Source organism: Trachinotus anak, unplaced genomic scaffold (genome assembly GCF_046630095.1).
Source record: "Trachinotus anak isolate AG129_WGS33_773 ecotype Australia unplaced genomic scaffold, CSIRO_AGI_Tana_v1 ptg000016l, whole genome shotgun sequence".
NCBI classification, from domain to species: domain Eukaryota; kingdom Metazoa; phylum Chordata; class Actinopteri; order Carangiformes; family Carangidae; genus Trachinotus; species Trachinotus anak.
In genome coordinates, this window is record NW_027273867.1 from 21,859,972 (window position 1) to 21,886,382 (window position 26,411).

The following is a 26,411-nucleotide window of genomic DNA, read 5'->3' on the forward strand; positions in this document are numbered from 1 at the left end:
AAAGTAACTAATGAGAGTAGGTCACATGCCTCCCATAAACTATTTCACCCAGAGGGCCACAGGCACACAGAAAGAAAACACTGGGTTACACAAAGCCACAAGTTCCCTTCTCTTTCAACCCCTCCTCCCTCCCCCCCTCCCCCCCTCTCTCTCTCTCCTGCCAGGGAGACTGTGGCACTGCAATAAATTCTTGGCATCCGTGCACGTGCCAGAATTAAATATTGGAAAAGTCGCTCTTACTGCCATCACAAACATGGGTTGGGTTCCTCTGTTTTTTCCAGTGCCACTGAGTGTGTGTGTGTGTGTGTGTGTGTGTGTGTATGTGTAGGTCTCTTTTTTAAAAAAAAGAACACATCTCACAACCATGTGTGTCAGAGACAACGAGAGGAGAAAAACTGTGTGTATGTGTGCGTGTTTGTGTGTGTGTTTATCTAGTGTATATGTTAGTGAGCATCTGTGCTTGCACATCAATCCAGATTGACGTGGGCATGTGTGTGTGTGTAAAACCATCATACGAAACCATCATATCACAACATGTCAGTGTGTGGGCCACATCACACAGAGGCTATAATTAAAGTTTCGTGCTGCACTTATGTCACTCGTATCCAACGCTCCATATGGGCTGTGTTTACACTGGGTGGCCGGGACCAGAACGAGAGACGACTTCAGAGGAGGGAGGAGAGGGATAAACTGGGACGTGGCACAGTGATGTCTTAGAGGACACACACACACACCAGACAGATACATGCGCACACACCCCACCCACATCCTAACTGTATATAATATGTATATATTTCTGCTTCTATTAGGATGGTATTTTTTGACAAAAATATGATTCGACTAAACTGAGTCTACTATTACGACTCAGACCGGAGTTGGCCACAAAACTGCTCCTCGTCTTTACCTATAACATTTCTCTTTGGCAAGTAAATTAGTAAGTCACCCACCACACTGACTGGAAACTCTCTTAGACAATAACATTTGAACATTTCAGTTACACTTTTGGGGTTTTGTCTGCTCCAAGAGTGTCTTTGCCAAAAACGCAGGGTTCACCAAGTTAAATTTAAGACTTTTATAGATGTTTTTAATACCACACAGAATGGAATTTAAAACCTGTCTCTGTCATACTGACCAAAGAATGAAAGATAGCAATGAATAGCAGTAGAGTTGCTAGCATGAATTTATTGACATTTGCATAACACTTGTCAGTATTTATTAGCAGATAAAACCATAATTCTTAGGAATATTTTCATATACGCCCTGGATAAGCAGCAGAAAATAGATGGGTGGACTAACTAATAAAAAAAACAAATTAACTAACTAACTAACTAACATAAAGTCAGTTTTTGCTAAAATTCCATACAAAAACAAGTTGGAAGGAGCATTATTGTCTTTGGCAGGCTAAAGGAAAATACATGACCTTTATAAAACATTCACACTTTTTTTATTACCTTTAAATACCTTTTCAGAGAAAAGTGAAATCAATGCTTTTTTAAGCGTTTTTTAAGACCTCTTGTCTAACAGGTATATAGCCATTATGTACCAGTTATTTTGGCTGATTCAAATTATGCTTCACAGGTTATTTTTTGTTATAGTTTACAGAAGTCAAGTTCAGAAATACACTTACTGCACATACAAGCACCTCAAATTCACAGACACCTGAAGGCCAAAATCTGTCCTCGAGACAAAACACTCCTTGAACAGGTCCTTCCTGTCAAGTGCAATTCAATTCTTTTCATCCAAAATAACTTCTAGACAAGAGATGTTATTAAGGCAGAAAAAGAAATAAACGGGTCAGACATGAGCTTAGAAGTCCTGATTTCCAAAACTGGTGCTACAATGAACTAACAATTTCTGCTTTAAGAAATTAAAAAAACCCTGGTTAAGTGTTTTATAAACTGTCACAACTCCATGTGAATTATAACAAAGTCCTCTTGAGACATCTGAGCTCTCCAGTGTCTACAGACAGCTCAAGTTGGGCTGTTGCCCAGACACTTGAAGGATTTATCAAGTAAGTGTGAAAGTGTGCGTCTACATACCAGAGCCCATGTCGATGAAGGGGTAGTTGACCAGCACTAGTTTGTTGAAGTTGAACTTGTAGGTGAATCTCTTCCCTTTGGTCTTATGGAGGATCCTCTTGTTGTAGTAGTATCTAAAGAGAGCAGGACGGAGAGAGTGTCATCTTCCACTAAGTTACTCGGCACATCATCAGCAACATGTGGTAAACCTCTGATTGTGGCCACATTTTGTTTTGGTGTGTGTGAATTCATGGATAAATACACTTATTGTCAACATTTTCCCAGCTGATGTTTCCTACGTGCCACAAAAATGACTTTCACATTTGCACAGTCAGTCAGTGATTATTCAGAGAGCAACCAAGATGATCAACAAATCACCACAGTCCATTACCTTCCTGTGAACCTGAAGAAACTGTGACATTTGGCTCAAATGTGGACATTTTGCAACCTTGCCGGCTGGATTGGCCACAGCTTTTAGGGTCGCTGGTATCCACAGCCAATCAAATCTGCACTCTTGCAGCCCTATTGATGTGAAGTAATTACTGTGTGTGAGCAGTTCTGCATAGCAATGTAAATTAGAGGAGAAGATAATCAGAGCCATTAGAGTTTTTCGGTTCTTGAAATGAAACTTTTATTTCAGGAACAAAGGTTTTGAACACATGGGCGACAGCTGCATTCAACACTGGGGTCAGCAGCTTTGAACTCACTCTGATTTCCATATTTAATGTTGGTGAACTGGTGTTTGCTAGAGAGCTAACCCATATTAAAGCAGCAAAACAATGCAACATTGCAAAGACAAAAGTGAAACTTAAGAAACCACAATGTGGCTGTTCAAAGCTCTAACTCTGCATAATGTTACATTACTCAGTGTTCAGCACACAAGTTACAAGCTGCTCACAATGTGAACACACAGTTAGATTCAAACTCGCATTGTGATTACTTAAGGAAGTGAGACAGCCATTCTGACTTCGCCTTACACAGACGGCTCCATTAGTATGAGTGCATTAGTCATCATCAATACACAGAGAGATGTAGGAGAGTGAATAGCGAGCCGCTGACAGCTCATCTAAAGAGACGATAAAATGGCTCCCAGTGACTCACCAAAAGCCTCAGGATCAAACCACATTCATATTTCCTTACACAAAAACTTCTACATCATTGTCTCTCATTCAATTGTGAGTGGCTACTTCATTCTGAGAAATGTAATATGTTATTCATCACTCCCAGTAGAATCGAGCAGAGAGGAGCTCAGTGGTGAATATGGACATAAAGACAGATATTCTTGAATAACAAATTGTGTGCAGCTCTCCCATTGTCAGTAAGTTTTAATCGAGCTGCTCTCCAGCAGAGGAAAAGGCTGAATGTAAAAATCATACCGGGAAAATGGTCTTTCAGTTTGTATAACTGTTACTTAACAATCCATCGATTCAGTTTTCCTCTACATCTATTCATCTAACAGTGGTTTTCATTTTGGCCACATATTTAAAAAAAACATCATCATTACCAATATGCAGGCGAAGCTTCAGTGATAAAAGGTAAATAGAGTATTACATATTACATAACTGGGAGCTGGGCAATGTTTATACAAACACAATAACCCTACATTAAACTCTACCATTTTTCCAAGTGAAATAAAACTAATTCTAGGAAGTATTTGCAAAATGCTGTTTAACTTTGACAAGTTCTCCTCTCCTCACAGCTCCAAAATGATGGATGAAAATATCAAACTGTGACCCCAAATCTTTGAACTCTGCACCACTACAGCCCTGAACCATAGTCAGGATGCAAATATAAAGATATTCTTTTCCTAAAATCAGTCAAGCCAATTAAAAAACACCATAATCACGGATAAAATATTAGTCAGAATGACAAAGCTGTATCCCTGCTACAGTATGAACAGAGTATTAGTCACTGGAGTTTGGTACAATAGAGAACAAAACAGAGCAGGAGTGTGTGAACCAGGAGCTCATCCAACCCCTAAATGACTCAATGAGTGAAGGGCCTCTTCTGCCCGAGCCAACTACTACGCACACCCACACCATCACATGTAATACAGGCGCACACACACACACATACACAAAAAAACACATACACACAGGTATACAGCAGGCACACAGGCCCAAACATACAATGCAGGCAGAACATATGCAAGCAATAATTAGAACTACCAGTGAAGTTCCAGGAAATATGGTCATGATCTTCTTCTGTTCCTGAGTTACAGCATTCAATAACGGCCAGATGTGTTTTTGCAGAAGGTTATGATGTCTCTGTGAAGTTGACCTTTGATCGTTTGTATATAAAATGTTATCACTTCATTTTTATCCTATTAGATGTTTGGGTTTAATTGTGTCATAATTCATATATGAATTTGTGAGTTATGGCCAAAAATTTGTTTTGTGAGGTCATAGTGACCTTTGACCCCCTATCTGTCTGTCTGTGGACAGATTTTGTCAGTGTGATAGTGTCCCAACTGTGCAAGACACAGTCACTTAACTTTACAGGTGTGTAGCTGAGATCAAATGTCAACATGTTGACAGGCATCACGGCTGCTCAAGATGGTGTGGTTGAAGTAATTTTTCAAGCAAAAATTAACACTATTCCCAAGTTCCAGTTTATGATTTGTGAGTATTTTACTGTTTTCTGTTTTATATCAATATAAACCAAATATCTTCCGGTGCTGGACTATCGGTCAGACAAAAAATGTTTGAGGATGTCACATTGGTTTCTGGATTATTACGATCCATTCCACACTTTTTTTCTGACATTTTACAGACTAAACGAGTAATTGAGAAAATAATCAGCAGATTGATAGATAATCAGGCAATCAGGCATGCGAAACACTCAACAGAGAAATAAAAATCAGAAGAATACATATTGCACGCACACACTGACACTCCAGGAGGTAAATGGCAGTATAGAGAGTGGGCGTTAACAATATCAGGCCTGTATATGCAGTAAAAACTGAGGGAACATAATGTTCGCAGACACATGGATAGATGGATGGCACTTTGAATGAGTCTGGGAAAAGGCCAGGCACATACATGTGAAAGGAACACACACTCTTTCAAACAGTATTGAGTCAATATATGACAACCAGTCACACATACCAGGCCCCGGCTTCCTCATGGCCTCCTGCTCTTTGAAGACCATTTGAACTTCCTTCAAATAAACTAGAAAGGACTTTGACTGTATATACTCAACCTTTGTGTATTGAACACACACGTAGATGTACGGGAACACAAACTCACAGGCACCCAGACATACATGTCTCTACTCACATGCACTTTGTATGTATGAATGAACATATGTGTAGCAATGCACTTCTTACTCACAATCTCACTTCAAAGACGCAGAGAAGCATCAATCAAAGACTTCACATCTAAGGCAGAACTTTCCTCCAGAGACTTCACACTTAATTAACAATCCTTCATTCCTATAAAAAGGTTTAAAAACCACAGTAAAGACATTCACAATAAAGTTTGGCTCCAGCTGGTCCTTGATGTTAAACACTCACTGTGACTGGAGAGAAAGCAACTGCTTCTGTGGCTACATCTACGCTACTACTTTTGCTACGTTGACACCTGGTGTCCACACTAGTTTAAGCCCCTGAAACAAGACTTTTGGAAACGCTGCTAGCTCCATTTTAATTTGAAAACTCCACTCCAACGTATCCTTTCCTACATCAGCATGGGCATACCCAGTGTATGTGAATGATCATCCAATATGCATTTTCAGGTGTGTTCGTATAGCTGGAGATTATTTCAATGTGGGTTTAATTCTTTCTTAAGGATACAAGCCATTTAATATCAGGTTATTGTTTATTAGTGACTATGAACTAGCTATGAATAACCAAAAAAGCCCCATTCTTCTTCTAATGGTGTCAAATAAAATCTAAAGGACACTGTTGCAGCAAAAATGGAGGATAAACAAATTATATAATTCCTAATATGATGTTATGCAGTTACCAAACTATAAATTCTATGTTGTATGATAGACTTCAAGTTTTGTTACACTTTAACCTATGTTATTAACTGATGGGACTATATGTGAGGTAGGTCTAAAAAATAAATCAGTTTTACTAACCAGGGAAGGGGACTGTAAATTAGCTTCTGTTTCTACCTGTGATACTGTGTATGTCTGTATTGTTACGTAAACTAACAACAATGCTGTGAAACAACTGTGTTACATCAGCACCATAAATAACTCTAAAATTCACAAAATTACATTCTGATCAACAAAGTGGTGTTCAGATATATTCCAATACAAGTTCAGAAAAGGTTGGGTGTTTTTAAATATGCAGTCATATGAGGGTAAGTTGAAAACAAAACAAAAAAAAAGATTTAAGCAACAAACAAGACACAGATGGGCTGGAGGAGGACTGACATACACAAGGTGTTAAGTATATGTGTATGTGTATGTGTGTGTGTGTGTGTGTGTGTGTGTGTGTGTGTGCGCGCATGCATGAGTGAGTGAGTGAGTGTGTGTGTGGTGATGAGGCAGTGTAACTAGTCATCACCATGGCAAACTATAACCCACACCAACCTACAACACAGGAGGCGACACTGATGACTAGCTGTGTGCATGTGTGTTTGTGTACATGACGATGGGAGAACAGACTGGCAGCTAAATAAAACTCTGCCGCATCCCACATGTGCTCTGCGGAGGGTGAAGGTGTGTGTTTCTAAATCGACTGTCATCCTGGAGTTTTAGCACGCGGCGCAGATGCACAATTCACAATAAATCATCAGTGGGGTTGGGCTATGTCTACTGAATTGGCGTAAGATGATGTCAGCAGTGAAGGGAGGGGCTTAAATGTGCAGGGTGAGGGTCAATAACAATATAATGATAGGGAATTTTTTTTCTTTAAAGACTCGAGCAGAAAATGGGAGAGTTTGCTCTGTAGCTAAGTTTTAATCCTCAGTTTTGTGGTATAGATGAAGAGTCATCTGCTGATTTACTGAGGCTGGTGCAAACCAGGTTGATTCGAAAATAATTTTTATGTTTGTGCCTAAACTAGGGCTGTACGAGATGCAAAAAAACCCAAATTATATTGAAATTATTTTGGCAGATATTGCAATATGAGTCATGATTTCTGTTGGAGTGATCATTTTTGCATTTCATTTCACTGACAAAAAAATAAAAATAAAAAATCTGGAGAATATGATTTGTATCATCTCTGTAGCTCCACAATGCTTATGGTGCTAATATTGCACAACAATGCTGTCACATATTTTACTTTTAACAAAAATCTTGCAATCTGGATAATGCACTTGGCCATATTGCGATTTCGATTATATTTTTATTTTGCAGCCCTAGCCATCCTTCATTTTTCCACTCTCTGGCTGACACTTAAAATACATGATCATCAGCGCTCAACTTTATCACAGTTCATCTGGAGTTCAAAGCAAACAGGATTCTAGTTCCTGAAATTTAAGATCGAAATGATCTCATCCCATCTGGGCTCTTTGCCATGCTGATACCTATTAGGAACACATGACCTGAATCTGAAGCTAAATATTAACATGAGGCAAGACTAGCCTTACTAAACACAGATAATACCTTTTATACTGAATAAAGGATGAAGAAAACCCAACGTTTGCTGTCGGTGTTAATATATGAAGTGTTATCCAACCAGCCTCTGTGGTCCTGACCCAGACATTGGTTTCAATCAGGTGTCAACAAAAATTTATACAGTCGTGCAGTAGATTGACTTTAGAGTCAGTGCAGGATTACTACAGGAAACCCATAGTATACTGAAGCTATGCTTACTTCAGTCTTTTCGAAAATTTTTATTACAGACAGGAAATGAGGGCAGAGTTGAACTGAAGCTACAGATTCATGTTCGGTGTCAGAAACCACTATCATACTCTAGGATGCACGCAGACGCAGACATCTGGGGACCCGATACATACCACAATCAGAGGTATGATTGTGTGGACCTGTTCTATACGTGTACTAGAAAACATGAGGGCAACCTCTTGACATCTGCACAGTGGCTCATGCAGACCCTCACAGACTTGGGAAAATGATGAAACCTCTAGTGATCAAAGTGGAAAACTTTCTGTCTCAGTTACAATTTCTGCTCCTCTCACTCACAAATGAACCTAAATATGATTGCGGAGAGAAATTTGTACTTCATTTACTCTTCAAAGTCAAAAATGGGTCTGACAATATGGTTTAGACCTGTTTCATGTTGGACAAGTTTTCAGATGTAAACTTCTGTGTTCAGTGACACTGATTTCAAAAATATTTAAGGGGCAGATATAGAGGAAAAAAAAGAGATACAGATGTAGTTGTGTTTATACTACATTTGATATCTGTTCCGTTATTTGTTGACACACAATCTGCAGAAATTTGCACTTTGACCTTTGCAGCCTCATTAATTTGAAAAGTATAATATGGTATTTAGTGGAAAGGTGTTATCATTTGCGTCTTTCATTTCTTGTTTCACCCACCTTAGTGCTCGGCTGAGTTTGTCGTAGTTCATCTGTGGTTTACATTTCCTGGCCCCCCATAAGCGGGCCACCTCGTCTGGGTCCTTGATGACAAACTCTCCATAGTCTCCCTGCCAGGCGATGACGTCATGGTACTCCTCTTTCCTCAGCAGCTCCAGGATGAAGTGCCACAGCTGGATCTGCCTGGAGCCTGGGCTTGACTCAGGCTTGTAGGCCCACTCCGGGAAGGCAAACCCTGTGGGAGGAGAGAGGAGGGTTCAGGTGGAGGCCGATTCAAAGAAAGGAAGGATGCAAGTTTTTTTGTGTTTCTGGTGATAAAAAAAAAAAATTACGATGTGTTGAGGTTCCAAAGTTTCAAGAGAAAAAAAGAGTTCAGTGAAGAAGAAGGAACAGCATGGGTGAAGGAGTAGAGAAACAGTAGTGACTTGGTAGAGTGGAGCATTTGTGTAAGAATATAAAACATGAGACTGTTGGGAGCCACAGAATCAAGGATGAAATATGTACATTCAAATCCAAAACACATTTTGGTCTATGGCTTCCCTGCAAAGTGGATCTGTTGGTTCCAGGAAAGCTGGTGATGAGCATTTTGGCTAAATTTGTTCCCACAGACCGCAGTCATATCAAAACTTCACTGCTATCAGCATCAAAGCTGGAAAATCAGCACTGTTATAACAGATTAACAGGCCTCGAGATATGAGCAGACAAAATATAAGCTATGGTTTTATAACTACCATCAGAGCACACACAAGAACACACACTATTATCCAACAGTTAAAAGTATAGGCTTTGTGTTGTAAAGCAGTGGGTGGCAGTAAAAGACTCAACACCACTTCAACACAAGGCCAGGCTGAAAGGCTGAATAGAAAAGGCATAGTGACACACACACACACACACACACACACACACACACACACACAGACACACACACACACACAGACACACAGACCTCATTAGGACCAGATGTGTCTTGGCAATCAGGCTGAGAAAGCTGAGGATGGGAAACATATGGGCACAATATAACAATGCTGAATTTTCTGTGAGAGAGTTTGTGTGTGTGTTTGTGTGTGTGTTTATGTAACTGTAAAAGACACACACTATCCTAAATACCAAGGTTACAATCAGTTTCCCACACTCCATAAAGCCTGTCATATCTATACAGCAGTGGCAGGGAACTGTTAACAATGATGTGTTCAAGGTTGACAGACTATAACACTGTGGTGATGTGAGTGCGACTGCACTGCATGACACAATCATACATAACACTGCAGTCATTGCATCATACTGTATGTCATCAGGGTCTCAAACACAAAAACACATACATCTAATGTGCATGAATATGCAATCAACAATCTGACATATTACACATGGAATTGTTTTGTTTTTTTCCCCAGTCTTTTGTTGCCTTGTCAGCGGTTGATAGGAAACTGCTTTGGGGCAGCTCCATGATGATGGCAGAGAACAACACATAAGAACAACCACACAAAAGAACGTGGGGCCAAATGAAACACAGATAAGATGAAGAAAAAAAGAACCATAAAAGAGCTGCGGGAAAAAGAGGACACACCTGCCAACTAAATTCCTGTGTAATTTAGCACTATATCCACATACACAAACTGTACGTGGATATAGTGCCCAGATGGTGATTAAATCAATTATGACTTTTCCATTTACACAATATGTGCTGCCATTGTCTTCACTATGTGTTTACCAGGATTAGACTGAAACAAAAATGGCAGGTGTGAGTTAATTTTAAATTATACAGTGTAGCTGATATTTACTTTTCATCACAGTGAGAGGGATTTTTTTTCCAATTTTTTTTTTGTCAGAAGCAACACAGCTGCCACCAGGTCATTTTTGCTGCATTTGTAGCTGCTTTCAGTGCTCAGTGACTGCTTCACAGCAGATCAGGTAAAGGAGCAACAACTGGTGAAAACTGATCGTGCTTGAGTCTTTTGTGTAGCTGAGTGGACCACAAACTCCAGAGTTAGTCACGACTTTCCCGCCCACATGGGTGGTTCTTTCTCAAAAAAACAAAAACAAACTGGATTTACAAATAGCTGACTCTGCTCTTATCAATCGCAATGCACTGATATGTTCGATCAAATCCTGACCACAAAGATTTACAACCTGCCTGGAAGTTGGCATGTGTTTTCGCTTATCCAGATACAGATCACATTTTAATAGCAGGTGTAAATGGAGTCAAAGTGAGTCATGGAAAAACTAACCACGTTGAACACAAAGAAACCAAAGTCCACCATTAGGTGTGCAGCTGTGTCTGCAAATATCATTAATACGAAGTAGTCGCAGTAGTAGTAGCAGTAGAACTAGTAGTAGTAGTAGTAGTAGTAGTAGTAGTAGTAGAGCAAGCAGCGGCGGCAGCAGCAGTAGTAAGACATAACTGACTGAAAGTGGGAATGTCTGACCACAACAAATGACCACTCGCACGTGGAAAAATAAGCCACAAATATTCACTTCCAAATGAAAAATCTAGTGTTTACAATCCAGTGTTTCCACTACATGTGACTGAGCACTGAAAGTGGATTTCTACTGACTTTTTAGTGCATGGAAAACTGTCCATATGGCCACTGGAGTTTGCACACAACCAAACTCTAAGTATTTCACAGGCACATTGCCTCTGACATTGCTGCAAGCTCCCTTGTGATCAATGTCTGGCTAAATAATGGAGACACACACAGGTTGAGCAACTGTAATCTGCTTTCCCCTTTAGGACAGATTTAAGAGCTTCAAGCTTTGATGTTTTGTTGTCCAACAGACCACAAATTTTGCAAGAATTCTGGTGGGACAGAGTTGCAGTTCCTCAACTTTCCTTTTTTTTTTTAAATTTCCCAATGAAAATATAAAAAAAAAATCAGATCCTTTCATTCATTCTGTCCTTTGTAATTCATAAGAATACTCCAGAGATATTCCCATATTTAAGAGCTCAATCTATATCAATCCATAAACCTGAAATGTCACAATATGGTATTGGCATTAACTGATTGATTTATGAACCTCTTGATAGAAGGACATTACGTGGCTAAATATGCGTATTTTAATATAACTTGTCCATTTGTACAAACAGGTGCATCTTTGTGAGAAATGTGTCTTTCAATGAGCGTGCAGTCTTTGTATTTTTTTTTTGTCTTTGCTTCAACCGAACACTGATAATTCAAAATATAAATATACAATGCTCACTCTCCAAATTTGCAAATATGGTGACTCTTATAACAGTTTCACAGCTTAGTGCTTATTTTTTTCTGACAGCAGTAGCTAGCACACTCAAAAACTCTCTTACAAAAGCCATATTAAGGAAGAAGGAAAAAATATCCCAAAAAAACAGACTCGCTCGTGGTGACTAATAAACCACATGCTGCTATCTGATCTCCTATGGTGCTTGGAGATTGAGCCAACACACAGACAAGCTGGCTCTGACAGTTGATAATAGCCATTTGAAGGCAGATTACTAATGGGGTACAAGCATATGATTCATACACATGACAATAAGGCTCTTGTCGCTGGGGACAGGTTAGGCGTTGTGACAGACACAACGCGCAGCTGTATAATGGGGTACACTGGTGACTGCTGCAGAAAAACACTTGTGCACATGCAGTACCCTTCCATATACACACACATGCAGAGACACGCGCCGAAGCACACAACACATAGAAGGACAGTATTAAATCAAAGTGGGCGAGCTAATATCTCTCTCACACACGAAGTACACAGACACACAACACAGGTTAGTGGGGAGAGGTAAGTGGGTTCATGCGTGGGTGCACAGAGCACACAGACAAAGAACACAAGAATAGCAACCATGCCCACTGCATGTGTGTGTTGCAGATGTCCCTGCTGACTCATATCTCGTTCATTTGTCGTTCAGCTTTCACAGATTCCGCCTTTCTCCCCCTCAACACCACTGCCATCTCTTTCTTGCTTTCTTTTCTCTTTCACTCTGTCCCTCCCTCGCTCAGCCTCTCCTAAGACACACAGTCTCCTAGCAACAAAAGCTTTTAGCTCTAAAAATAAATGGCCGAGTCACGACAAACAAGACAAAATATGATTCAATTGCAGAAACTTGCCAAAAGAGTTTGAAGTTTGGGCACAGATCCAGGGACCTGCAGTGTGAGGGTGTGATCTGTCTAACCAGAGGAGACCTCTCTCTTCAGCGTCGGCTTCACTGTCACACTGCGTTTACAACAGAAACACAAGATTGTCCCGTCCCAAAAGCACTGGAGGACCAAGTTTTCACTTCCACTCAGGTCAATTCAAGCTTAAAGAACCGTACATTGAGACCATTTTGCTTCTGAAGACAGACAAAGCTCATTCATTCACAGCCAGGGTCTTTCTTTGAAATGAATCAGAGCACCTTGATAGCAAGACAGACGGATACAGACAGTCCGACAGCACGGCTGATCGTGTGGCATTCTGACAGACTGATGGTCCAGTTGGAGGTGCATCTGTTACAGCTGGTGGGTATTGTAATGTGAGTAAAAACAGAGATTAAAAGATAGCGGATGTCACAGAGAGAGAGCACAAGAGAGTGGGAGAGCGACAAGGACAGCAAAGGAACAGCAAGACTGATGAAGCAATAAAACTTTGTCTCATACAAACTATTGTTACTAGAAGGAACCTACAAAATGTCCTGGGTTTTGCATCACAGAATATATAATGCAGAAAGTATTGTAACTTGTTATCTCATCCTCAGCATGAAGAGAGCAGTTATCCTTCTTGGGTCAAACCAATTTCTAACCTTTTTTTACACATGTAGTGAAGCTCCTGTGGCTTGTTGTTGCTGCTGTTCATTGTACTACCTCTTAGTCCCATTTCTAATTTTATTACAAAATATGCCCAGTTAGTTGAACCCGACTAGGACTCATCTCATCGACTAACTTTTGGTGGACTACTGGGGCACTTGAGCTGTAGAGAAATTGTTATAGACGTGTTACTGGGTCGTAAATAGGGTAAATCCTGAGAAAAATGATCAGGGTCCTTTTCAGACATAATGCAAACATGTCAAACTGACAGAGCTTTTACAGATTACAGTGCATGTCAGCAACAGCACTGACAACACAAGAGGTCTGGGTGCAGAGCTGCAAGTTAGTGAAAAGTGAAGTAGACAAACGAACCCAAAAGCCTCGGTACTATCTGGCAAGCTCTACTCCAGACAGGAAGAATTTCTGATTGTTAGGCGGAGGTGAAACACACAATTTCAGGCCTCACTGGATTCTATATATAGCCAAGTACAGGGTAGAAAAACTCATTTACTATTAGCCTGCAGTCCCAAGCCACCTGCATTCTCCTTTCCAAGAGAAACACAGGATCTGTGCAGCAGCAATCAGTGGGTGAGGAGGTTTAACACACAGGTCTGCTTTTCTTAGGGACTCTGACGTCACCACAGTTGGAATAGTGCTCATAATAACCGATAGCCATCATTGGGGTATTGTCCAGAAGGCCTGCAGCCGCTGAGACTAAACACAAACGACCTCCTCCTCTCCTGCTCTCCCCCTGCAAGTTTCTTTAACATGCTGTTCCATCTATCCCCCCGTTTATTTTTCCCTCCCTTCCTCCTATTCTTTGGTGGGTCTATATTTAGCTGCTGGAAAGGTCGGTCTGTGTCTGTCTGCTGGGTAATGATTCAGGGGCCCGGAGAGCGACGCACAGAGGTAAGAGGCCAGGCTTAAAGACCGGGGGCTGGATGGCTACTGAAATCTGGATGGGGTTTATCGGGAATGGGATCAGGACAACACAGAAAGGCAGGAAATAAATGGGTACAGATTAGGAAATGGAGAATCTCTGTTGGGCGTAAACGGTTCTGGTGTGAGCAGAAAGACAAATTCTAGAGAAAAACACAAATAAAAAACAAATGGAAAAAAACTGAAAAGGCATCTGAACATTTAATGCAAAACTCAAAATTCAAATTTTTACACGAGTCTGTCAAGAATTCCTGTTGAAATCATGCACTTTATAAAATGTACTTAAAATGGAAAGTCACTTTTAAATCAACCAAGTTTAAGATGATGAACTATTAATCATGCAGACCTGGTTATCTGGGTTTTTGCCTTGCTGTATAAAGTACCTGTCTAAAATGCTGGGATCACAACAGGCAATCTAACACTGCTTTATTGAGGAGTCCTGAGCCTCAAACTACTGTTTAAAAACCCTCTGCTCCTCATTGAGGTGATCTCATAATTACCCTTAAAGGATGGAGTTGAGATTCGAGGAGCCAGTGGCTTAAAGGCAGGGAGGAGTCAGAGCAACAGACAGGATGAGGAGGAAATCAGGTGGAAAGGTAGAGTGGAGGAGGAGGTAGAAGACAAGAGGAAGACTGGGCAGAAGGAGAGAAAGAAACACAATCCAGCAGAGATCAAAGAGAAAGGAGGATGGCTGTCCACAGGTGCACGGCATAAACCTTCACCTCAGCTCTCACATGATGCCTCCATTACGTAAGGCTTGTAGAGAGACAGACGGATGAACAGACTGACAAGACAGACTAGGAGAGGAGGGAGGGGAGGCAGGGTCAATGTCACGGAGGAAGGGAAAGATTTGATTTCAAAAACAAAAGCAACTTCACTTGTATGTAACTATTTTGGCTACAGAGAGGATGGTGTTGACCAAAAACAGGAATTTAAGACATCTCGTGAAAATTCCTGTATTTTTTCATGTCACAATATATACCTCAGAAAAACAAATAATGCAATGTCAGTTTTTTTCCCAATATCGTGCAGCCATAGTTGATGAAAAGAGAAAGAATGACAGAATACGGGAAATGAGAGATAAGTGCGTGTGAATGAGTTTTCAATGGAGGAAGTGAGAATTGTATAAAGACACTGAAGGGACAAAAGAAAAGTCACCAGAAAACCAAAAATTGATAATGGCTACAGAAGCTACAGTTACAAAAAACTGATTTGTTATTAATGACTTAAATTTGTGCAGATGATGAGTTACACTTTGCTGGCAGATTTGGGAGCACAGCTGGAGCTTTATGTAACCGTCAATGGAGTGGCATGGAATTGCACGACTTAAATCAGCCTGCTGGTTCTGTTGGGGAGGATGCGGTTGCTTTCTATCTCATGCTGTGAACGATGCTTCTCGTATACTCAGAGCAATCCAAACCAAGCAAAGTTTCACCATTTGGGATGAACAGTTTAGAGCAGAGAGAGCTGCACTGTTGTGTATTCAAGCATGCAGAAAAGAGTTAAGACACAGCAGAAAGTAAAAAGTTTGACTGCTTGCCACAGCATTAAAGCCTTGGACTGCAAACTGGAGCCTTTAAGTCTATAAACCATCTCTGCTACAAGTGAGACAGCTAAAACACTCTAATCTGTGACACAGCGGCCGCCCAAACCCCGCCAGACAGAAACCTGTCGCGTCCTGGAGAACTCCGCAGCACCTCAGAGGCAGCCAAGGCTGTGATTAAGCCAGCCAGTTTGGTGTGTGTGTGTGTGCCTGTGTGTGCATTCAAGAGGCAGTCATTATACTCTGATATGCATTCAGCAAGCCTTCTGGGTCACACAGACTTTTTTTAATATGTCAAAATCAAGTCAATGTGGTCATTTGACCAGATCATTTAATGGCTGCATCGTTCAATCTCGTCCAGACATATCATTTAAATTCCTGTGGCTCCAACAGGAAGGAAAAAACGCTGAGCAGACTAAATGCAGGAGAGAAGGTAATCGTCACAGGAAAGATTATCACTGATGTGTTAATGAAAAAACAAAAGCCAAAACAATCACATCATCTTAGAGCACAAACTTCTATCTTATCTCCTAATCTGCAGCGCCTGAGCCAAGTTTGGAGTCAGACCAGCGTCAGGTCTGTACTCCCGGGGAGGAAGAACACTTGCATGCATATACGCATGCTTCGAAACTCGTCTGAGCATGCTTTCCTCCCAGAAAATGACAACCCTGTAAAACATTCAGCTCTAATGAGCTCCTGGCTACCTGACTGCCTCGCTGGAGAGCTCAAAATTTCTTCCTACAGTCAGGGTGGAGTTTGGTTGGAAGAAAATGTGTGTATTTGTGTTTTTATGTGAATAATAGAAATGAGAAATAGAATAAGAGACAGACAGACAGACAGAAATCAAGGGACAGGAAAGAGAGAGTGTGATATAACTCTACTGTCTCCATGAAGAGGTGCACTGAGGCAGAACAGATTCGGTTTATCTGTTGCACAGCAACACACACTGTTGTGCACATACATGTGTGCCCAGAAATACACACAACTTGTGCATGTTTATGATACATTGTCTGCAGGAAATAAGGCAGGCCGACACCCTGCAGAGTGAAGTCAACCAATGTTAAGCTCATCAAACCAGCCAGCTCCACAGTCAGGCAGTCCCTTTGCTGATTAATAACATCAAACTGGGCAGAGGGCTGGCAGAACAAACAACCAACCTTTAACCGGAAGACTTTGGTTAAAATCACTGCAAGAGGAAGCATTCCTCCTGAGGGGCATTCAAGCCGGATATAGAAGGGCTAGTATGGGGAGGAAGGGAAAGACCAATGTATCTGGGTAAGAGGGAATCCAACCATGAACAAAAATGAATCCCTTTCCACTAGAGAGAAAATATAAAGGCAGTCTCAATGTGTCTCAATGTCCATGGAAGTAATAAATCTCACATCAGGACTAAATTACATAATCAGATAACATGTCCTGTACTTGCATTACTGTCATTAATAAGAAAGACCAATTCTGACAGTTACAAGGTCCTAAATTCAGCACAGACTGTTCTCCTGACTATTAAAGGATAATAATCCATACAAACAACTTATAAGTGAAGTTGTCATAAACTAACAGAGGCCACCGTGGAACTGGAGTGTAGAGTGGTGTTGTTGTACAGGGGACTTCAGAGCAGGAGAGAGGGAGAGAAGATAAATATGTGCGTTTAAATCTGGTTTCTGTGTTGTGGTTTGATCGCCAAGCTACTTTCATTTTCCTCTAACACACGCGCGCACGCACGCGCACACACACACACACACACACACACACAAAGGTCTTTCTATAGCTGTGGAAACACTCACTGACATAATGCATTGCCCCCAACCCTAACCTCAACCTCACTCTAACCTTAATCCTAAGACTTAACCCTCAAACAGCCCTTTGAAGTTGTGAGGACCAGCTAAAACACACTCACAACCAAAATTTGTCCAATCAACCATAGTATACACACACGTGTGTGCACACACATGGTGGCTGGGCCAACATTGAAAACTTAGTGACTTCAGCTGATGGACTGATCCACTGGTGTGCATTTGTACACGTACACCCACACCCACCCACACACCCACACACACGTGTCACCACAGCCCAGAATAGGCCCACAGCTCCATATCCAAGGAACTGGATGAGTGACTCATTCTCATACTCCCTGCCAATCAAATTTTATCTCCTCCTTTCACCTCCCCCTCCCTCTTTCCCATAATGCTGCTTTCCTTTCAGCATCTTTCCACACAGACAAAGAGACTCCACTGTTGATTACAACTAGCAGGACAACCAGCTTGACAATGCTAAAGGTTCAGTTCAGGGATGTGTCTGATGTGACAGAAAGGGACAAATATAGAAATATTCTTAAAGCCATAAAACTTCAGGATCAGAGTAACCATTTTGCAGTTTTGGTGAATAGTCATATCATATTTGTGCACTGATTAACACCCAGATTATGAAGTAGATACTGAAGTATCTACAGTGTTTTTTCTACTGGATAAAGTTGGCTATGAGAGGTTCAGTCAATCTTACAGCTAAAAATCACTAATTTGCCTCAGAGGGCTTTATACTCTACACACCATGTGACACCCTCTATCCTTAAACCCTTGATGTGGATGAGAAAAAGAAACCACAAAAAAACCCTTTAACAGGAGAAACTTCAAAAGCAACAGAGGAGGAAACCCTTCTCATTAGAACTGATAGACTTATATTAGGTGTCTTGTAGACACCAGAGCAGACAGAATTAGTAGTAGCTTTGTTAGAATATGAAGAAACAGAATGACATTAGCTAAATAAATATCAACCCTTTTCTCTCCTGATACTTGAAGTCAGGATAACAATGCAAATCCAATAGAAGTACAAATGTTATATTAGTGTTTTCACACTTTTAGTCGAATTATAAAATCTGCCTTCTTTAATTTGGAACTCAGTGTAAAAATGGATTTGCTGTGGTAATAAAAAACCCAGTTAGCAGCCTTTTGTGACTGAACAATGGCAACTCATAGCAGAAACGCTGATTTTTTTATATTGACAAAGAAGTAGTTAGTTCACTCAGAATGCCTGATGAGTTTAGATTAGAAGAACTAGAGCTGCAATGATTAGTTTATCAACAGAAAATGTATCCGCAACTATTCTGATAATCAAATGACAACTGAAGTCAACACTTACTGGTTCCAGCTTCTCAGATTTAAGGATTCTATATTTTTCTTTGTCACTCATAAACTTAATATTTGGGTTACGGACTGTTGACTCTGAGGCATTTTAACAGGGATTTTTCACTATCTTTTTATATTTTATTGACAAAACGGTCAAATTTATTGATTGAGAAAATAACTGACAGATTAATTGATAATGAAAAATAATAATTTGTTGGAGCAATGCAAGGATTAACTGTTATTGGTACACTATGTGCTCATCAATAATCAAGATACTAGTCATTGAAAGTGCCATTAATCATGTCTGATACTTAACTCAGCCTGATTGATGACCTGTTTGTTCACTCTCTGGAGAAATGGTTGTTGATTGGACTTTTAGACTGAAACTGGAGGAAACCCAGACCAATCTGCTCCTGATCATCAACCATCCAGAACTCGGCTGAAGGTTGTCACTGAGTACAAGAAACTTTCAACATCTTCTTGTCAACTTGAAAATTTTTTATTGCAGCCAGAACTCTGGTTCTGAGCTGCCACTCTTCAGTACTGGCTCAAAATGTGGTCGATCTACTGCTTGTAGCTCGAAGTACAATAACAGTGACAGTAATTCACTCTGGATGAGTGTGTCCATTAAATTCTGTAAACGTAAAACAGCCAGCGAGGGACTTTCTACACGTGTGATGTCTGGGTGCGTTAGTCAGCCTTTCCTCATTGGCAGGGCCACCGCACTCTTAATTCTGCAGTCTATTGCATTAAAGCTGGATCTTGCAGTCTCTAGACTGAGTGGCTCGCTCCCTGTGTAAAAACATTAAAGACAGAGGCACGACGGCGTCACCACAGGGAGATGGCAGCCCAAATGAGCAAGCCATGCTCGCTAGCTGTAGTGAGAAAATTAAAAGAGTGTGTCTGTGTGTGCGTGTGTGTTAATGCAAGACAGACATCACCCATTTTCATGGCATGTGGGGGGTCCGGGCCCCCTAATATAGAGTGCATGCTGGGAGCAGGCGAGATGACTGAGTGTCTGAGGGACTGACTGACTTTCACGTTTCAATAAACCAGAGACACCACTCATTCATCACTGCCATCGGCCTGTGGCTTTCAACCAGCCAACAGGGACAGCAAATGGGTCACAAACCTACTTCTTATGATTTAACAAATGAACAAGGACAGATTATTGAACTTAGTGAAGTCAACTTGTCAAATGATACAGATGATTTAACATTCTTTCTCATTTGGATCATTTGTTTCAATTAGCTCGTTCATCAAGACTTCTAAGAAAGAACACAAAAATCTTTTAGACTGCCAAGATTTTTCAAGAAATCAGCTTTAAGCTGATGTTGTGATGTTAGCTGAGTTTGAGTGCAGCGAGTCATAAGGGAAGGACAGACAGGGTAAAACAGAGAGATTAACTTTATGGCCGACTGATGGCGCTGACCTGATCAAATGGTGCCATTCTTATCACGAATATAATTTATGACCCACCTTTGAAGCAGCTAACAAGACAAGACCAAACCTTGGATTGGCTTAAACAGTTTCTACAGCTGCTTTAAGTCAGTCTAATGCCAGAAGTGCTGAAATACCTGTTGTGAAATGGTTTGAACAGACGCCAAGACCCGTTCAATCACTTGACAGTTTATCATAATTATATAGACCTATGTTTCCATAGGTTGTTAGATTAATGATTATTACAGATCACTAAATAATATGAATTATGTGATTATTTTCTTGAGCAATCAATTAATTATTTGGTCTGTAAAATGTCAGAAAGTCTCTGTCACAATTTCCTAATGCCAAAGGTTATGTCTCACAGTGATATAAACAAGAGTTATATTTTTCATCTTTACAATGTACAGACACAACTGGGATTAAATCGAATTTAATATGTCAAAACCATGGATTCTAGACCAAAATGAAGAGTTACATTTTGCTTTGATCGCTACTCTTGGGTCAGACAGACTGTTCAGCAATGGCTGGTTGAAACAGAGTACGCCATAATACTGAATCCTCTAAAAATCTTCAGGCCCTTATCTTCTCCTCCTCATCAACCCGCCCCTGCTTTGATCAGGGAGGTGAGATGGGGGCTGTAGTCTGTCAGGTGTACACTGTGTGTGTGTGTGTGTGTGTGTGTGTGTGTGTGTGTGTGTGTGTGTGTGTGTGTGTGTATTTGAGCTTGAGATGGCGAAAGTGTGGGTTTGAATGAGGGTGTGTGAGAGTGTGAAGGTGTGTGTTAAGACTTAGAGAGGGTGAGAGTGTGTATGCTGCCTGTTTGCATTTTTGGAGTGTGAAAACAAAAGGTTTTTAAGCAATTAGCCTTTTATTAGCCTTTAACACAAACTTCCTATATCTTAGGTTTAAAAACAGCCTCACACATGGAGTCACATCAGTCATAAACACACCACACACAGGTAGTCCCAGGACAAATAGTGACAGCCATGAGAGAGAGAAAACCACAGGGCTCCCAAGAGACTGATGACTGAAGCAAACAACAGTCAAGAAAGACCGTGCTCTGCTAAATCCATCTTTCTCTCACTCCATCTTTTCCCTTCACAGACCCCGACAAGTTTTATCAACTCACAGACAAGACAGCGACTGCAGTGAAAACCTTCTCCAGCCCTGTTAGACTTTATTTAATCAAAACATTACATCATTTACCTTTAGACTATTTTCATTCCAGGCACTTAAACTAGAGCAGTGCTAACAAGGAGCTGAAAATGAGCAGGCAGCATCTCATTGAGACACTGCTCGAACTGGACTGGATGCTTAAAGGCAGTATGTTTACTTCGGGGGCCACCTGCCTCGCTATGGCAGGCAAAAACTGCAAGAGGAAATTTCACATAATTTATAGTTATATTATTATATAACACATGTTGGCGAAAAAATGACCAAAAAGTTGACAAAATAAAAAACGAAATACCCGTCTCTGAATAACATCAATTTTTTGTATGAGCCTGCCAGTCTTTCCACACATATACCTGCTAGGCCAACATACAGGTAAGGTGCTGCTGCCTCTTGTAATGGCTATAAAGAGTGCATTCAGGGTAACTCCTGCTGGTTTAAAGATGATCCATCTCATTCTGTGGTACTTGGAAATCAATAAAAATCAGCTGGAGGAATCACTTAAAATCAGCTGCTCCTTTCATATTTAAGAAATATGCTTTTCAGATCCTGGTAAGACCAGACCAGATGTGTCTTGGCTTTGGATGTAATTATTTTGGACACAGTGAAAGCAGTACAACGATTGATCCTTCCTTTCAGCCTGCAGACTGCTGCCACATTTGATACTTGAGTCTTTTTGTTGTGCACATAAATCGTTGCGGATGAATTCCTTTAGAAACTTTAACTAATTGTATGACCCGGGGCTCTTCAGTCATTAACCCCGATTGTGGATTTTTTGCTGAGATGATATTTAGAGATCAGGTTACTGCAGAAAGTGCATGAATGTAACTATACTGGAGGTACAGGTTCAGGGGTAACCAGGGAAGGAAGTGATCACAAGTGTAGCATAGTGTGGACAAAAGGGTGTCCCTGTCTGCCCGGTGGGACTTCATGGTTCACTATGGAGCATGTGTATGTTTACTGCTACAGTCACAAACCTCTGAGACTTCAGCAAATGGACAGCCGCCTGAATCAGTGTCAAGCCCATTAAATAAAGTTCCAGATTTTACAGTCCCTGAGCCCATGTGCGGTCCTTACTACTGAACCTGGAAAGCACCGCACAGAACAGAGAGACACTGACACGCTTGTCCTGGATATCCATCTGGGTTTACCAGCTGTTTATTCAAACTGTTTGGTTACAATTGTGCTCTTTGCTTGACTTTCCCCTGCCTTTCCATGGGAGTTTAGGTGGCAGCATATCCAACAGAGTGTGGTTTGTAGGAATTTGTATTAATAAGAGTACCATGGTTCATGTATGTGAAAGTATAAATTAAGTTTTTGTCTAGCATTTCTCAAAGCTGAGCATCTCACATTTTCAATCAGGCTGTGAGGGGTAAAAATGCAGGTGGAAGGCCAACAAGTGTACGGGCAGGAAAAGTCTGGCTTGGATCAACCCCGTCCAAACAACCACAAAACCAAACTATCCCTCAGTGACTCTTGAGGTGGCCCCTTTTGAGAAAATGCACCCAATTTATTTTGCATCATTTTACAAATGGTTTCTAAATTAGCTGTGTTTTTTTCCCTCGCTGAAGACTTTCCACTGCTGCTGCAATGGACTGCCAATGAATGCCACAGTTAATTTCAGTCTGTGTCAATGCTTCCATTTCATTGTAAAAAGACATTATAACCTAGATGTTGCCACCTACTGCAGGTCTCTCTAACTGCCAGAACATAACCTGGCAGGCCAACTCTAACCACTCCTCTCAGCTGAAACAGATCCCTAAAACATATGGCATTCGGTAGATATTTCTAGTCTGACAGCAACTTGGTTGTAACTACTTTAGCCCTGGCAGTGGCAGTGGTAGTGTGGGCAGTGTTATACAGAGCCATACAGGACCACACCTAGTCTGTACCCTTATTCTATTTTATTTTTTCAGTGTGTAGAAGTCAGACCCACATGTTGGTAGAGCCCTACCGCAATCTTTCTGTTCATGAACGACGCCAAACTAACCTGGGCACCTTCCATCCACCTCTCTCATTCTCCACGAACCACAGATGATAGCCATAACACACAGCATAACTCTACACACCGCTTTCAGTTAGAATGACTCCAGTCAAAACAGCCAGAGACAAAGCACAAACCTACCTCTACACCTCCTGTATTCTCTCAGCTTTGGTTTGATTCAAAGACTTACAAACTCAATTCAAGGGCAAATGGTGTAAAAGACTGTCTGTCTGCATTTTTTAATGAACAAAGGCTTTAGAAGCTTCACCGAGAATTCTTTCTCTTTGTATACTGGCTAAACAAAACACATCTAGATTTTATACAACCTATCACTTTATGCATGAGGGATTCATAGGCGTATGACCGAACAATACTGCAGCCGGAAAACTAGTATCCTGTCAGGTGTCTCAGAGATATTGGTCCTGCTGCAGAAGTCTTCCTTATCTGCTCAGTGAAGTGAGTTGCTGGTTTCACTTGACCTGCTGTGTCCTTTCATCTGCCCTGCTGGAGGTCAACTGTCACAGAGCCAACACAGATCTACTCAAGTCATAAATACTTACAGATACTAAGCAAACAGGCCGGCTGACACAGACATTTAAACTGATGAGCACATTCTTTGGACTGGAAAACGGTACTGTCTGTACTTTACAAATGACAGTGCATAGATAAAGAAGCAACCTGCACTTTGTCTAAGTCTGGCCCTCATTTTAAGAGCTCTGAAAGTGAATTCCTCATAACAAAATTACATGGAGAGATAGTGCTCAGGGACACCTTGGCTTCACAATATTCTTACACAAAATTTCCCATGTTTGGAAAAAGACAGAAGTGACTTCATAAGAAATAAAAGTGGCTTAAAAGACTCAAAACTGCAAAGAGGAATCCATCACAGATGAAGCTGAGGGAACATTTTCTGCTCTGTCAGTAGCCTCAAAAGACCACCATACAGTACAGCCGCAGGATGTATTCCAATTAGAGAAACAGGTGCAACTCTCATTTATTCTCCACCGGAAAAAACTCTCTCTGTTGTTATTGCTTTTCCACCTACATGTACAGCCCACAGCTGAATTTTACAAGTTTAAGCATGGTCTATGGGTGATGTTAAAAGTCATCCTGGGAACTGTAGGAGATCACTAATTGCAGTAGGAGCAGATCAGGCGGGTAGATATAAAGTGTGTACAAAAAAAGACAATTACCACACTTTATCAAATATAACTACCGTGGCGCAGCATTACAAATCCATCATTCCTAATGGTTTCACAGTACAAGAGAATGGATTATGCTTTTTATATGTGAGCTGCTCTACAAAAACCACCATAGGGCCCTTAGGCATGGCACTTACAATCCAAGAACTCAAAGGATGCCTATTGAAATGTATGTCAAAATATCTGCGTTTAGTAAGAGAGGGTGTAAAATGCCAAAGAGAATAGACAGGAAATCCAGACTAAAAACACCCTCATGAATAAAAATAAAATCCAAAATAAAACTGAAGAAGGTGTGAACCTTAAAACATTTCCATTGCTTCTAAATAAAACATTTATCCTCACACTTTATCTCTGTGTGAGGGTTTATTCCAAAATTAGATATCCACAGCTTCACCTCAGTAAGACCCACAATCACACAATGATGAAGAGCACTAAATTAAATCTGGCACTCAAACTTTTTATTTGATGTAATTACACCACTTTTACAAATGGATCCTCTAGATTTAAAAGTAAGAGAATAAATGTGCAGGCATAGATGTCTATCAACGTTCATCTCCCAGGCTGACTGTGAGGCTTTCCTGTGCGTGAGGCCCTGGTGTTTGTTTGGCCAGCATGTCCCAGCTCGTGTAGCCTGTTGTCTATTCTCTTAGCTTTGCATGGGTCACCAAAGCCATCGTACATACACACTTCCAGGAAAAGAGGCTTGCTGTAACATCGAGAGATGATCATAGCAACACTGACCTGGGCCGACACTTGACAACACACCAGAGAAATGCTGACGTCACTCTGCTGCAGTTTTTCCAGGGTCTGCTTGCCCAGACTCGGCTCAGTAGTAATCAGGAATGTGATCAGGTCAACCTTTGCGTTGACCTGATCAGTCATAGTAAGCACATAATGGGAGGGAAACCAGGGAAAGGGTACATCCTGTGAGCAACACTGGCATTAAGGGACTTTTCGGCTATGGCGTTTTCCTCCTAAATGGATTCCGTCATGATTTAGTATGTGTTAGAAAGGTGAAACTGAGACCTGAACCCAGCCTGTACCCTCATGTTTATGGCCTGACCCCACTGAGCCTGACTGGTACTGCCAAAAATAAGACCCAAGACCTGAATTTAGTTGTTTCTATTCCAAAGATAAAGATATACACTTGCTTTTGAAAAACAAAAGGCTTTATCGTAAAAAAAAAAAAACAAAACCCCCAAAAAAACTAATATTAGGACTAAACAAAGCACAAGTAACTTGATATAGCCAATAACCCATTTTCCTTTAATGTTTAGTGACATACATACTACACAAATTACAACCAGCTAGGAGCATATGACACTACAGCATCTTCAGCAAATCACACAGAGACAGGGTGTCCTAAAACACGGTGACTGCAAAACCACATCGCTGTACATCAGTCGCCAGCACCTCTTCTCAAAGTTTCCCTGAGACAAACAACTTGGCCTCAACTTGTTGTGTAATTGTGCTGTCTCTGCTGCTGGTGCCAACAGCATAATTCAGTGTAGTGGTGAGACAGTAACACAACAAAGTCCTTCCCAAAGGAAACTAACAGCGTCATTTTTTTAACAACATGAGCCCTTGGCTCATTAGCTTTGGTCAAACCAGTGTTATTAGAGCTATTTGAATCTGCATAAAGACGTCTGGTTGCTCTTCCTGTAATTACAATAGGCTGAGTCAACTGCCCACAACCAAATGGTCTTCCTCAAGGGCAATTTGGTCTCGCTGGTAAAAGTCAAACACTCACTTTATTGTGACCACATCAATGTCAGGTAGAG

General features: G+C 40.9%; 1 protein-coding gene across 1 annotated transcript in view; it reads right to left on the minus strand.

The window, feature by feature from the left end:
• The window catches only part of erf (Ets2 repressor factor), a 36,780-nt gene that overhangs the window by 6,788 nt on the left and 3,581 nt on the right, over positions 1-26,411 (minus strand). Inside the window, exons 2-3 of the mRNA XM_071499338.1 lie at positions 8,474-8,708; positions 2,040-2,152 (exon numbers count right to left, since the gene is read on the minus strand). Of these exons, the coding sequence (XP_071355439.1) occupies positions 2,040-2,152; positions 8,474-8,708 (348 nt within the window). The remainder of the gene's footprint in view (positions 1-2,039; positions 2,153-8,473; positions 8,709-26,411) is intronic.